This window comes from Ranitomeya variabilis, chromosome 6 (genome assembly GCF_051348905.1).
Source record: "Ranitomeya variabilis isolate aRanVar5 chromosome 6, aRanVar5.hap1, whole genome shotgun sequence".
In the NCBI taxonomy this organism is placed as follows: domain Eukaryota; kingdom Metazoa; phylum Chordata; class Amphibia; order Anura; family Dendrobatidae; genus Ranitomeya; species Ranitomeya variabilis.
The window spans coordinates 342,326,295-342,338,568 of record NC_135237.1 but is presented as its reverse complement, the minus strand read 5'-3'; the positions used below and the strand labels follow the sequence as shown (position 1 = coordinate 342,338,568).

Below are 12,274 nucleotides of genomic sequence, written 5' to 3'. Positions count from 1 at the left end.
CGGGGTTTTTTTTTGGGCGGGCCGGGCATTTTTGAGTGACACCTTGGGGGGTTAAATATCGGGGTATTCTCGGGGATCAGTAACCCTGATGAAGAAGGACGCTGCTCCTTCGAAACGCGTCGGTTTGATCCCTGCGACACCCCGTACTTTCTCTGAGCTCAGTGACGTCAAAACACGCTGAGCCCTGTGCCAGCGAGCTCCTCCCTCGGTTGGTTGCCGCTCGTATCCAGGGACGCTACCGGCCGGAGTTGTCCCTGGCTCTACGCAGCTCCCGCACGGCACGCTGCTCTGCGGTCACTCTTCCCTGCTCGTCCGTCCATTTGCCCGCACACCAGCCCGACGGACACCACCCTCCTACTGGACTTACATCCATCACCACATACCGGGTACTGGATTATAACGGTGAGTGCGGCATTTACTCACTGGCTTTCCAGACACATTTTTAATCCTGGTTCTAGGTCGCAGTCCTGACCAGTGGGGTTTGGTTTAAATACATACTTGGTATTTTGTGTGGTGCGGGGCAGTGCAGCATTCGTCCTTCTGCTATTTATTTTACTGCTATATTGTGTATTATCTAAGCGTTGTATTGAGTTTACATTCCTAGTTGTCTCTATAGCACTGTAGCGCGGACCCAGTTTCTTTTTCATATTGCAATTACTCTTTGACAGTCAAAGCCCCTTTTCTGTCTTGGTTCCTGCGGCTCAGTGACTCTGGGGAGGTAGCGCTGGTGTATTCTTTTGTACTAAAATTTGACAGGTGCATAAGTATGGGCACCTCACCAGAAAAGTGACATTAATATTTAGTAGATCCTCCTTTTGCAAAAATAACAGCCTCTAGTCGCTTCCTGTAGCTTTTAATGAGTTCCTGGATCCTGGATGAAGGTATTTTTGACCATTCCTCTTTACAAAACAATTCCAGTTCAGTTAAGTTTGGTGGTCGCCGAGCATGGACAGCCCTCTTCAAATGATCCCACAGATGTTCAATGATATTCAGGTCTGGGGACTGGGATGGCCATTCCAGAACAGTGTAATTGTTCTTCTGCATGAAAGCCTGAGTAGATTTGCTGAAAGATCCATCCCCTGCGTAACTTCAACTTTGTCACTGATTCATGAACATTATTGTCAAGAATCTGCTGATACTGAGAGGAATCCATGCGTCCCTCAACTTTATCAAGATTCCCGGTGCCGGCATTGGCCACACAGCCCCAAAGCATGATGGAACCTCCACCAAATTTTACTGTGGGTAGCAAGTGTTTTTCTTGGAATGCTGAGTTTTTTTGCCGCCATGCATAACGCCTTTTTGTATGACCAAACAACTCAATCTTGGTTTCATCAGTCCACAGGACCTTCTTCCAAAAAGAAATTGGCTTCTCCAAATGTGCTTTTGCATACCTCAGCTGACTGTTTGTGGCGTGCTTGCAGAAACTGCTTCTTTCGCATCACTCTCCCATACAGCTTCTCCTTGTGCAAAGTGCGTTGTATAGTTGACCGATGCACAATGACACCATCTGCAGCAAGTTGATGCTGCAGCTCTCTGGAGGTGGTCTGAGGATTGTCATTGACTGATCTTACCATTCTTCTCTGCCTTTCTGATGTTTTTCTTGGCCTGCCACTTCTGGCCTTAACAAGAACTGTACCTGTGTTCTTCCATTTCCTTACTATGTTCCTCACAGTGGAAATTGACAGGTTAAATCTGTGAGACAGCTTTTTGTATCCTTCCCCTGAACAACTATGTTGAATAATCTTTGTTTTCAGATCATTTGACAGTTGTTTTGAGGAGCCCATGATGCCACTCTTCAGAGGGGATTCAAACAGGAGAACAACTTGCAAGTGGCCACTTTAAGTAGCTTTTCTCATGATTGCATACACCTGGCTATGAAGTTCAAAGCTCAATGAGGTTACTCTGTGTTGTAAGCCTGGAATGTTGCTCTGGGACCTGTAGTTCCACAAGCCTTGCTTAGTTTATGTGGGCTGGGCTTGCAGGTTAGCTGGAGAGCTGGGCGGGTCTGGCTAACCACTTACCTCCCATCAATGGATGTGTCTCATGGCATATAATGAGACTTGTTTGGTCACATGGTCTCTGTTTTGGAAGGTCCTGGAAGAGGACCGGTTTCCTGGATAGCACATGGAGGAGGACATGTGCCTGCAGAGTCTGTGACTGCTATGTAAATTGGGGAAACTACCGGCCTTCTGAGGGTCTGGAACTGACTGGTTGGAGCTTGTCGAGCAAGTCATAGTACGGGTCAGTGATCACAGTAAGGCAGCTTCCCTGAAAGCCAGTACTGACAATAAGTCAGCAGGTGGAGCGGAGCTCCTGGAAGGTTCCGTTGATGTAATTAAAAGGACTTTACTTTATGCGGTTTATGCTGTGTAAATAAACCGAATAGACTGTTTAAGTGGAAAATCGTTCCTGTGTGACTTAATCTCGCTGCCAAGTGAGTGTTCCCCAACACATTCAGTGAACGCTATAGTACAGTCGGTACAAATATGGCGATACCAACATGTATATAATTTTATCTAGGTTTTAGAACTTTTTTACAATTACACACTTTGGGGAAAAAAATCATTTGTTTTGGGGTTGCCATATTCTGAGAGCCATAGGTTTCACAATTTCCCATCAGTGGAACTGTATGAGCACTTATTTTTTGCATGCCGAGCTGTAGTTTTCATTGGTACCATTTTGTGGTAGATTCAACTTTTTTTTTTATCAACTTTTAATAACTTCTTTGGAATCAAAAAGTACAAAAAAACAAAACAGCAATTCTATTTGTTTCTTTTGTAAAAAAACAATCTCCTTTCTCCTTTTGGTATAATTGACGTTATCTTTATTCTGCGGGCCGATTCGATCATGGGAATACCAAATCTTTATAGTGTGTGGTGTTTTTTTTTGTTTTGTTTTTAATCTAATTTGCTACTTTTGCACAAGAAATCAGTTAAAAAAACAAAAAACTTTTTTTTTCTCATCACCATATTCTGACACCCATAACTTTTTTATTTTTCTGTAGATGGAGCTGTGGGCGAGATTGTTTTTGTGGGACAAGCTGCAGTTTATACTACTTTTTGGTATATACTACTTTTTACCACTGTTTATTTTTTTTTTCGTTTATCTTGTTTGCACAGCGAGACCAAAGTAAACGATGTGCACTGGGTGATCTGTAATAGATGGCTCGATGCCTATAGACTGCCATTGTTCTCAGCAGGGTGAGTCCTTTTTCCACAGGGCTATGCACTGCTGAGACTGATCTAGTGAGCTGCGCAAAAGATCATTTCACCCGACGAAAGAATGTTTTGTCCGTTCATCGGCTAATGGGCAGCCTGTTAACACTGAAAGATAAGCGTGAAACAAGCGTCCTTAAGAACTCCTTCAACTTGGTCCCAGGGTGTCTATGGGATCTAGAGGCCTAATAGTCTCTCCGGCAGTAGAATACAAACTGTCAAGCCTACAACATTCCGCTACATAGGTATAGCAGTGTACAATGGGTTCTCCTTGTGAAGAGTGACAAGCCAAGCCTGGCATGTCGGAGTGAGGAGACTTATAAGCCATGCTTTCTCCACTGGGAAGTTAAATATGCAAATGATCTCGTCAGAGAGGAAGATGGCTAGAACTCTAGCGCCACCTATTGGGAGCAACAATCCTAAAAGCCAATATTGACTCTTTAACAAGCCTTACCATTATGACTTGGGATAAAAACCAGTGTATAATGAATGTGATCAAGGAATCACATACCCAAGTCTCCTGGTAGGACTAAAATGTTTTGTAAATAAAAAAAATAAAACATTGAGTTTATTAATACAAAATTAAATGATAATTGTATAGGACAAGTAGTTAAGTTTGGTGATACCATTTATTTTTTCCATATTAAAGCATGTTTTATTGTACAAAATTCACTTTTTCTTTTTTTATGTGGATGCTCCTGAAAAACAAACAAACTGAGCTTTACTCACCCTCCCGAGGTCCAGAGCTGAGTCTTTGCCACTGGATGCGGTGTCTGTTATTGTCTGCAGCGCCGGTGTCCCCCATTGCTGAAGTTGATGGGACGAGTCGCTGAGCTCACTGATTGGCTGTTGACAACACTTTAGTTCTGCAGACAACAGAGGAGACTCCAGGGGAGGGCGAGTAAAGGGCAGTTTTGTGTGTGTTGTGTTTTTTATGTTTTTTGTTTTTTATAAACTGCAGCCAATGGACAGGCTTGTTTTTTTTTTTTGTTGTTGTTGTTTTTTTTTAAACTGTAAAACCCGTTTAAGAATCCATATAATGAAAAACAAGAGTAGCATTATTTGACTTTAAAACTTTTTTTTTTTTATGGAAAAAAAAATTACAAAGTTGGTATTCGCACATTCTTAATACAGTACTTGTACTATAGAATTATATTTTTCTCACTGTGCAGGATAAATGTCAGATTATTTTATTAATCTCACCTACCAGAAACAGAATGAAAGTGATCAAAAATGTTTCTGTTTAAAGAGTCGAATGCTTTGGGAAGATCTGATCCGTCATTTGTTTACTGGGTGTTTGTTTTCCTGTTTCCTTGTAGGTTTCCTATAGAGGAATGGCGACATCGGGGGGCTGCCCATATTCACATATAATCAGTAAATGAGCCATTCACATGAAGATCCATACAAGTCATCACACACTATCACTTCCTCTCAGCTGCTACTTTCTGTAGACCATTCATTCTGCTTTTCGAACAGCAGGTTGCGAAGATGAACCGGTATACAACATTCAAGCAGCTAGGAGATGGCACATATGGGAGTGTGCTGATGGGGAAAAGCAATGAGTCTGGGGAACTTGTGGCTATTAAAAAGTAAGTGAACAGATCGGTGTATCATATTTCTCATTAACACAAATACACAAATAATTGTATATTTTAGCTGTAGTAATTGATACCTATCAATAGCAGTATATACTGTCGCTTGCTTGTTTTGTCGTCGTCCTTTCTCCTCCAAACATGAAAATGAAGGGGCTGCGGACTCTGCTGCATTTTCTCTGCACAGCACGGCTTCTATTGAGACTAGAGATGACGGGATCAGGCAGATATTTGAAGTTTCCTGTTTTTGCCAACTTTCCCTGGAAAGTCAGTGCACAGAGAAGTTATTCCGCACATGAAATGTCCCTTATTATGTTTTAGGGTCTCTCCAGACCTCAGAGCATGATAAACGTAAGATGAAAGAAATCCTTATACTCTCCTCTCCATCTCCTCTGCTCATTGTCAGCTGGTCAGTCCTTGCTGCATCATCAGACGCCGCCACTTGTGCTGATATCCCGGGGCTTCTCACTCTGGGTCAGGGGGTTTCCGCTGTCGAAGGATTCTGCGCATGCGCGCTCATGCTCACGGCACACACAGTAACGTATTGACAATATTTTGGCAAATAAGGGTTTTTGTAAAATTGGAATAGAATTCAATTCCACACATTTATTCTCTCATAGCTACTTGAGACGCTGGAGAAATACTTTTAAAGAGAAAGTCTGGAGCAAAACAATACGTCAATGCATAGATAAAGCATCGGACAAGGATTCGTTAGAGTACACAGACTGTATTACAAGAGGTAGAAGTGGCGATATTATAGCCGCGTATGTAAAAGGTCTAGATGCTCTTTTTTTTGCAATACATTTCATTTTGGGTTATAATTAATCATGCGACAATGTATAATTGATCAAGTAAGCCCCAACTTGATGGATCTGTATCTTTTTTTCCACCTATATAGCTATGTGATAAATGGACACAATTAATGTAAGAAACCAACACAAAAATATTATTCTTTGGAATTCCTTAAAGCCTTAATAACTTGTGATCACGACCTACTTGTGTGCCCATCGTAGGGGCATTAGTTTGTACATACTACTCTACAATGCAATCTAATGTAAATTGTTTCCCTGTTGTTGCCTTGCTACAGGATGAAAAGAAAGTTCTATTCTTGGGATGAGTGCATGAATTTAAAAGAAGTTAAGGTAATATTACTGAAAGCTGAAGGAACATTGTAGAAATTGTAGATTGGGGGTTAGCGAGTGCCTGAACATCTTATGTTCTCAGTGACCTTTTGCACCACAGATACCAGGACTTTCCCCAGTCCCGCATGCTCGGTGCCTCGGGGTGATCCTCGACTCTGCCCTCTCTTTCAAGCCTCATATCCAAGCCCTTGCCCAGTCCATCTGCCTACTCAAACTCAAAAATATTTCCCGGGTCCGTGCATTCCTTTACCATGAAACCACAAAAACGCTAGTGCACGCCCTTATCATCTCCCGCCTCGATTACTGCAACCTCCTACTCTCTGGCCTCCCCTCCAGCACTCTGGCACCACTCCAATCCATCCTACACTCTGCTGCCCGACTAATCCACCTGTCTCCCCGTTATTCCCCAGCCTCTCCTCTCTGCCATGCCCTTCGCTGGCTTCCTATTGTCCAGATGCTCCAGTTTAAAACCCTTACTATAACATACAAAGCCATCCACAACCTGTCTCCTCTATACATCTGTGACCTCCTCTCCCGGTACTTACTCACACGCAACCTTTGATCCTCTCAAGATCTCCTTCTCTACTCCTCTCTTACCTCTTCTTCCCACAACCGCATGCAAGACTTCTCCCGTGCTTTCCCCATACTCTGGAACTCTTCCCCAGTGTTCCCCAAGTTCGGTCCTCAAGAGCCACCAACAGGTCATGTTTTCAGGATTTCCTTAGTATGGCCCCGGTGAGAATTCCATCACCTAGACAGGCAACAATTCCATCACCTGAGCCATACTAAGGAAATCCTGAAAACACGACCTATTGGTGGCTCTTGAGGACTGGAGTTGGGGAACACTGCTCTACCCCAACACATCAGACTCTCGCCTACCACGGAAACCTTCAAAAAGAACCTGAAGACCCACCTCTTCCAACAAGCCTACAACCTGCAGTGATCCTTAGTCTGCTGAACCGCCGCCCAATCAGCTCTACCCTCTCCTAGTGTATCCTCCCTCATCCCCTGTGGACTGTGAGCCCTCGCGCGCAGGGTCCTCTCTCCTTCTGTATTTGTGTGTGCCTTGCATTGCTCATGTTTATTGTGCTGGTCTATATTTGCCCTTTTTCACATGTAAAGCTCCATGAAATAAATGGCGCTATATAAATGTGTAATACATTTTAAATCCTAAAGTAAAAAATTCATATTAAACCTCCACTCCCTTACATTTTCTGAAAGTAGACAACCCGATACATTGTATAATAAAGTCGGTTCTTTATACAAACATCAATTTCATATCACTGTTCTTTTTTAATAAAATTGCTAATTAGTGGCTTAAAGTGTGACCCGGGCAAAAAGATCACACCTCCTAAAAATAAAAATGTAGCATACTAAAGTTATAAATACCACTTAGGCCTGTATACACACTTCATAAATTCACCAGAACTATATAATTCACAAATACATTTTAAGCTGGATTTTTTTTAAAGTTAATAACATATAAGTACTGTATTTTTCAGACTATAAGTCGCACCCCAGGTTTGGGCAGCAGAAAATAGGAAAAACATGTTTCCTATTGTTCAAAACTTCCCTGGTGGTGTAAAGTGGAGGGGTTATCAGCTCTAATTTGCTAATTTGAAGGCACTAGGGTAGATTATGGAGGTAATAGAGCTATTATTAGTGTTTTTCTCTGTAGTGTGTATTATATACACACACGCACACACAGCTCTGCTACATGCACATTTATAGACACACACTGCTCTGCTACATGCACATTTATGGACACACACTGTACATTACCGCATATTGCAGTTTTCTTCCATGCATGTGACTGATCACGTGACTTGAAAGGTTCGTGAGCTAGTCGGGTGGAAGGTCCTTCAGCTTCTCAGGACGTGCTGCTTCCATTCAGATTTTGGTAGCTTCCTCTACTGCTCTGCACCGATCACATATCAGTGAGGGACAGGAGGACAGAGATCACTTCTTTCTGTGATCAGGTCACTCGGTGTCTGCTATCTTCTCCATCACAGGAATCTGCCTCCAGACTATAAGACGCAAGAGTATTTTGTGCTAAAATGTGCATGTTGTAGTCCTCAAAATGCGGTATTCCACACTGAATAGTGCAGCCCCACATTATATATCTCTTGAAAACAGACAACTGTTGTTCATGACTTGATGTGCTGTTGACAGCCATATCCATTTTCATTGATTTTATGACAAACCAATTATTTTTATCAGATGCAGAAAACACTTTGCTTAAAACATATATACAAGTAGAGGGTTAAACAAAAAAATTAGTAAAATAATAGAATAAGATATCCAAAATTCATCTGTCACAATCATCTACAACAACACAAGCTTGTGAGTTTTTTTGCCCCTGATTTCATAGTGTGTGTGTGTGTGTGTGTGTGTATGTGTATGTATATATGTATATATATATATATATATATATATATATATATATATATATATATATATATATATATATATATATATATATATATATATACAGGTCCTTCTCAAAAAATTAGCATATAGTGTTAAATTTCATTATTTACCATAATGTAATGATTACAATTAAACTTTCATATATTATAGATTCATTATCCACCAACTGAAATTTGTCAGGTCTTTTATTGTTTTAATACTGATGATTTTGGCATACAACTCCTGATAACCCAAAAAACCTGTCTCAATAAATTAGCATATTTCACCCGTCCAATCAAATAAAAGTGTTTTTTAATAACAAACAAAAAAACCATCAAATAATAATGTTCAGTTATGCACTCAATACTTGGTCGGGAATCCTTTGGCAGAAATGACTGCTTCAATGCGGCGTGGCATGGAGGCAATCAGCCTGTGACACTGCTGAGATGTTATGGAGGCCCAGGATGCTTCAATAGCGGCCTTAAGCTCATCCAGAGTGTTGGGTCTTGCGTCTCTCAACTTTCTCTTCACAATATCCCACAGATTCTCTATGGGGTTCAGGTCAGGAGAGTTGGCAGGCCAATTGAGCACAGTAATACCATGGTCAGTAAACCATTTACCAGTGGTTTTGGCACTGTGAGCAGGTGCCAGGTCGTGCTGAAAAATGAAATCTTCATCTCCATAAAGCATTTCAGCCGATGGAAGCATGAAGTGCTCCAAAATCTCCTGATGGCTAGCTGCATTGACCCTGCCCTTGATGAAACACAGTGGACCAACACCAGCAGCTGACATGGCACCCCACACCATCACTGACTGTGGGTACTTGACACTGGACTTCAGGCATTTTGGCATTTCCTTCTCCCCAGTCTTCCTCCAGACTCTGGCACCTTGATTTCCGAATGACATGCAAAATTTGCTTTCATCAGAAAAAAGTACTTGGGACCACTTAGCAACAGTCCAGTGCTGCTTCTCTGTAGCCCAGGTCAGGCGCTTCTGCCGCTGTTTATGGTTCAAAAGTGGCTTTACCTGGGGAATGCGGCACCTGTAGCCCATTTCCTGCACACGCCTGTGCACGGTGGCTCTGGATGTTTCCACACCAGACTCAGTCCACTGCTTCCTCAGGTTCCCCAAGGTCTGGAATCGGTCCTTCTCCACAATCTTCCTCAGGGTCCGGTCACCTCTTCTCGTTGTACAGCGTTTTCTGCCACATTGTTTCCTTCCAACAGACTTACCATTGAGGTGCCTTGATACAGCACTCTGGGAACAGCCTATTTGTTGAGAAATTTCTTTCTGGGTCTTACCCTCTTGCTTGAGGGTGTCAATGATGGCCTTCTTGACATCTGTCAGGTCGCTAGTCTTACCCATGATGGGGGTTTTGAGTAATGAACCAGGTAGGGAGTTTTTAAAAGCCTCAGGTATCTTTTGCATGTGTTTAGAGTTAATTAGTTGATTCAGAAGATTAGGGTAATAGGTCGTTTAGAGAACCTTTTCTTGATATGCTAATTTATTGAGACAGGTTTTTTGGGTTATCAGGAGTTGTAGGCCAAAATCATCAGTATTAAAACAATAAAAGACCTGACAAATTTCAGTTGGTGGATAATGAATCTATAATATATGAAAGTTTAATTGTAATCATTACATTATGGTAAATAATGAAATTTAACACTATATGCTAATTTTTTGAGAAGGACCTGTATATACACATACACACAGTACGGACCAAAAGTGTGGGCACACCTTCTCATTTAAAGATTTTTCTGTATTTTCATGGCTATGAAAATTGTAAATTCACACTGAAGGCATCAAAACTATGAATTAACACATGTGGAATTATATACTTAACAAAAAGGTGTGAAATAACTGAAAATATGTCTTATATTCTAGGTTCCTCAAAGCAGCCACCTTTTGCTTTGATGACTGCTTTGCACACTCTTGGCATTCTCTTGATGAGCTTCACGAGGTAGTCACCGGGAATGGTTTTCACTTCACAGGTGTTCCCTGTCAGGTTTAATAAGTGGGATTTCTTGCCTTATAAATGGAGTTGGGACCATCAGTTGTGTTGAGCAGAAGTCTGGTGGATACACAGCTTATAGTCCTACTGAATAGACTGTTAGAATTTGTATTATGGCAAGAAAAAAGCAGCTAAGTAAAGAAAAACGAGTGGCCATCATTACTTTAAGAAATGAAGGTCAGTCAGTCCGAAAAATTGGGAAAACTTTGAAAGTGTCCCCAAGTGCAGTGGCAAAAACCATCAAGCGCTACAAAGAAACTGGTTCACATGAAGACCGCCCCAGGAAAAGAAGACCAAGAGTCACCTCTGCTTCTGAGGATAAGTTTATCCGAGTCACCAGCCTCAGAAATCACAGATTAACAGCAGCTCAGATTAGAGACCAGGTTAATGCCACACAGAGTTCTGGCAGCAGACACATCTCTACAACAACTGTTAAGAGACTTTGTGCAGAAGGCCTTCATGGTAAAATAGCTGCTAGGAAACCACTGCTAAGGACAGGCAACAAGCAGAAGAGACTTGTTTGGGCTAAAGAACACAAGGAATGGACATTAGACCAGTGGAAATCTGTGCTTTGGTCTGATGAGTCCAAATTTGAGATCTTTGGTTCCAACCACCGTGTCTTTGTGCGATGCAGAAAAGGTGAACGGATGGACTCTACACGCCTGGTTCCCACCGTGAAGCATGGAGGAGGAGGTGTGATAGTGTGGGGGTGCTTTGCTGGTGACACTGTTGGGGATTTACTCAAAATTGAAGGTATACTGAACCAGTATGGCTACCACAGCATCTTGCAGCGGCATGCTATTCTGTCCGGTTTGCGTTTAGTTGGACCATCATTTATTTTTCAACAGGACAATAATCCCAAACACACCTCCAGGCTGTGTAAGGGCTATTTGACCAAGAAGGAGAGTGATGAGGTGCTACGCCAGATGACCTGGCCTCCACAGTCACCAGACCTGAACCCAATCGAGATGGTTTGGGGTGAGCTGGACCGCAGAGTGAAGGCAAAAGGGCCAACAAGTGCTAAGCATTTCTGGGAATTCCTTCAAGATTGTTGGAAGACCATTCCCGGTGACTACCTCTTGAAGCTCATCAAGAGAATGCCAAGAGTGTGCAAAGCAGTCATCAAAGCAAAAGGTAGCTACTTTGAAGAACCTAGAATATAAGACATATTTTCAATTGTTTCACACTTTTTTGTTAAGTATATAATTCCACATGTGTTAATTCATAGTTTTGATGCCTTCAGTGTGAATGTACAATTTTCATATTCATGAAAATACAGAAAAATCTTTAAATGAGAGGGTGTGTCCAAGCGAAGGCTCACAATCTACAAGGGATGGGTGAGAATACAGTAGGTGAGGATAGAGCTGATAGTGCAGCGCTTGGTTGATCGGTGGTTACTGCAGGTTGTAGGCTTGTCGGAAGAGGTGGGTCTTCAGATTCTTTTTGAAGATTCTGATGGTAGGCGAGAGTCTGATGTGTTGTGGTAGAAGGTTCCAGAGTAGGGGTGATACGCGAGAGAAATCTTGTATACGATTGTGGGAAGAGGAGATAAGAGGGGAGTAGAGAAGGAGATCTTGTGAGGATCGGAGGTTGCATGTAGGTAAGTACCGGGAGACGAGGTCACAGATGTATGGAGGAGACAGGTTGTGGATGGCTTTGTATGTCATCGTTAGGGTTTTGTACTGGAGTCTCTGGGCAATGGGGAGCCAGTGAAGGGATTGACAGAGGGGAGAGGCCGGAGAATAGCGGGGGGACAGGTGGATTAGTCGGGCAGCAGAGTTTAGAATAGATTGGAGGGGTGCGAGAGTGTTCGAGGGGAGGCCACAGAGCAGGAGGTTGCAGTAGTCGAGGCGAGAGATGATGAGGGCATGGACTAGGGTTTTTGCAGATTCTTGGTTGAGGAAT

At 42.3% G+C, this 12,274-nt stretch overlaps 1 protein-coding gene across 19 annotated transcripts in view; it reads left to right on the top strand.

Annotated features, from left to right (window-relative positions):
- The window catches only part of MAK (male germ cell associated kinase), a 99,887-nt gene that overhangs the window by 33,291 nt on the left and 54,322 nt on the right, over window positions 1-12,274 (top strand). For 15 of the 19 annotated variants that reach the window (XM_077269863.1, XM_077269861.1, XM_077269859.1 and 12 more), the window contains 2 exons: window positions 4,535-4,804; window positions 5,895-5,949. In XM_077269863.1, the coding sequence (XP_077125978.1) occupies window positions 4,704-4,804; window positions 5,895-5,949 (156 nt within the window). In that variant the 5' untranslated portion in view covers window positions 4,535-4,703. Of the gene's footprint in view, window positions 1-4,534; window positions 4,805-5,328; window positions 5,344-5,427; window positions 5,547-5,894; window positions 5,950-12,274 lie in introns of those variants that run through there. The other 4 variants (XM_077269865.1, XM_077269876.1, XM_077269877.1 and 1 more) reach the window with 4 other exon arrangements.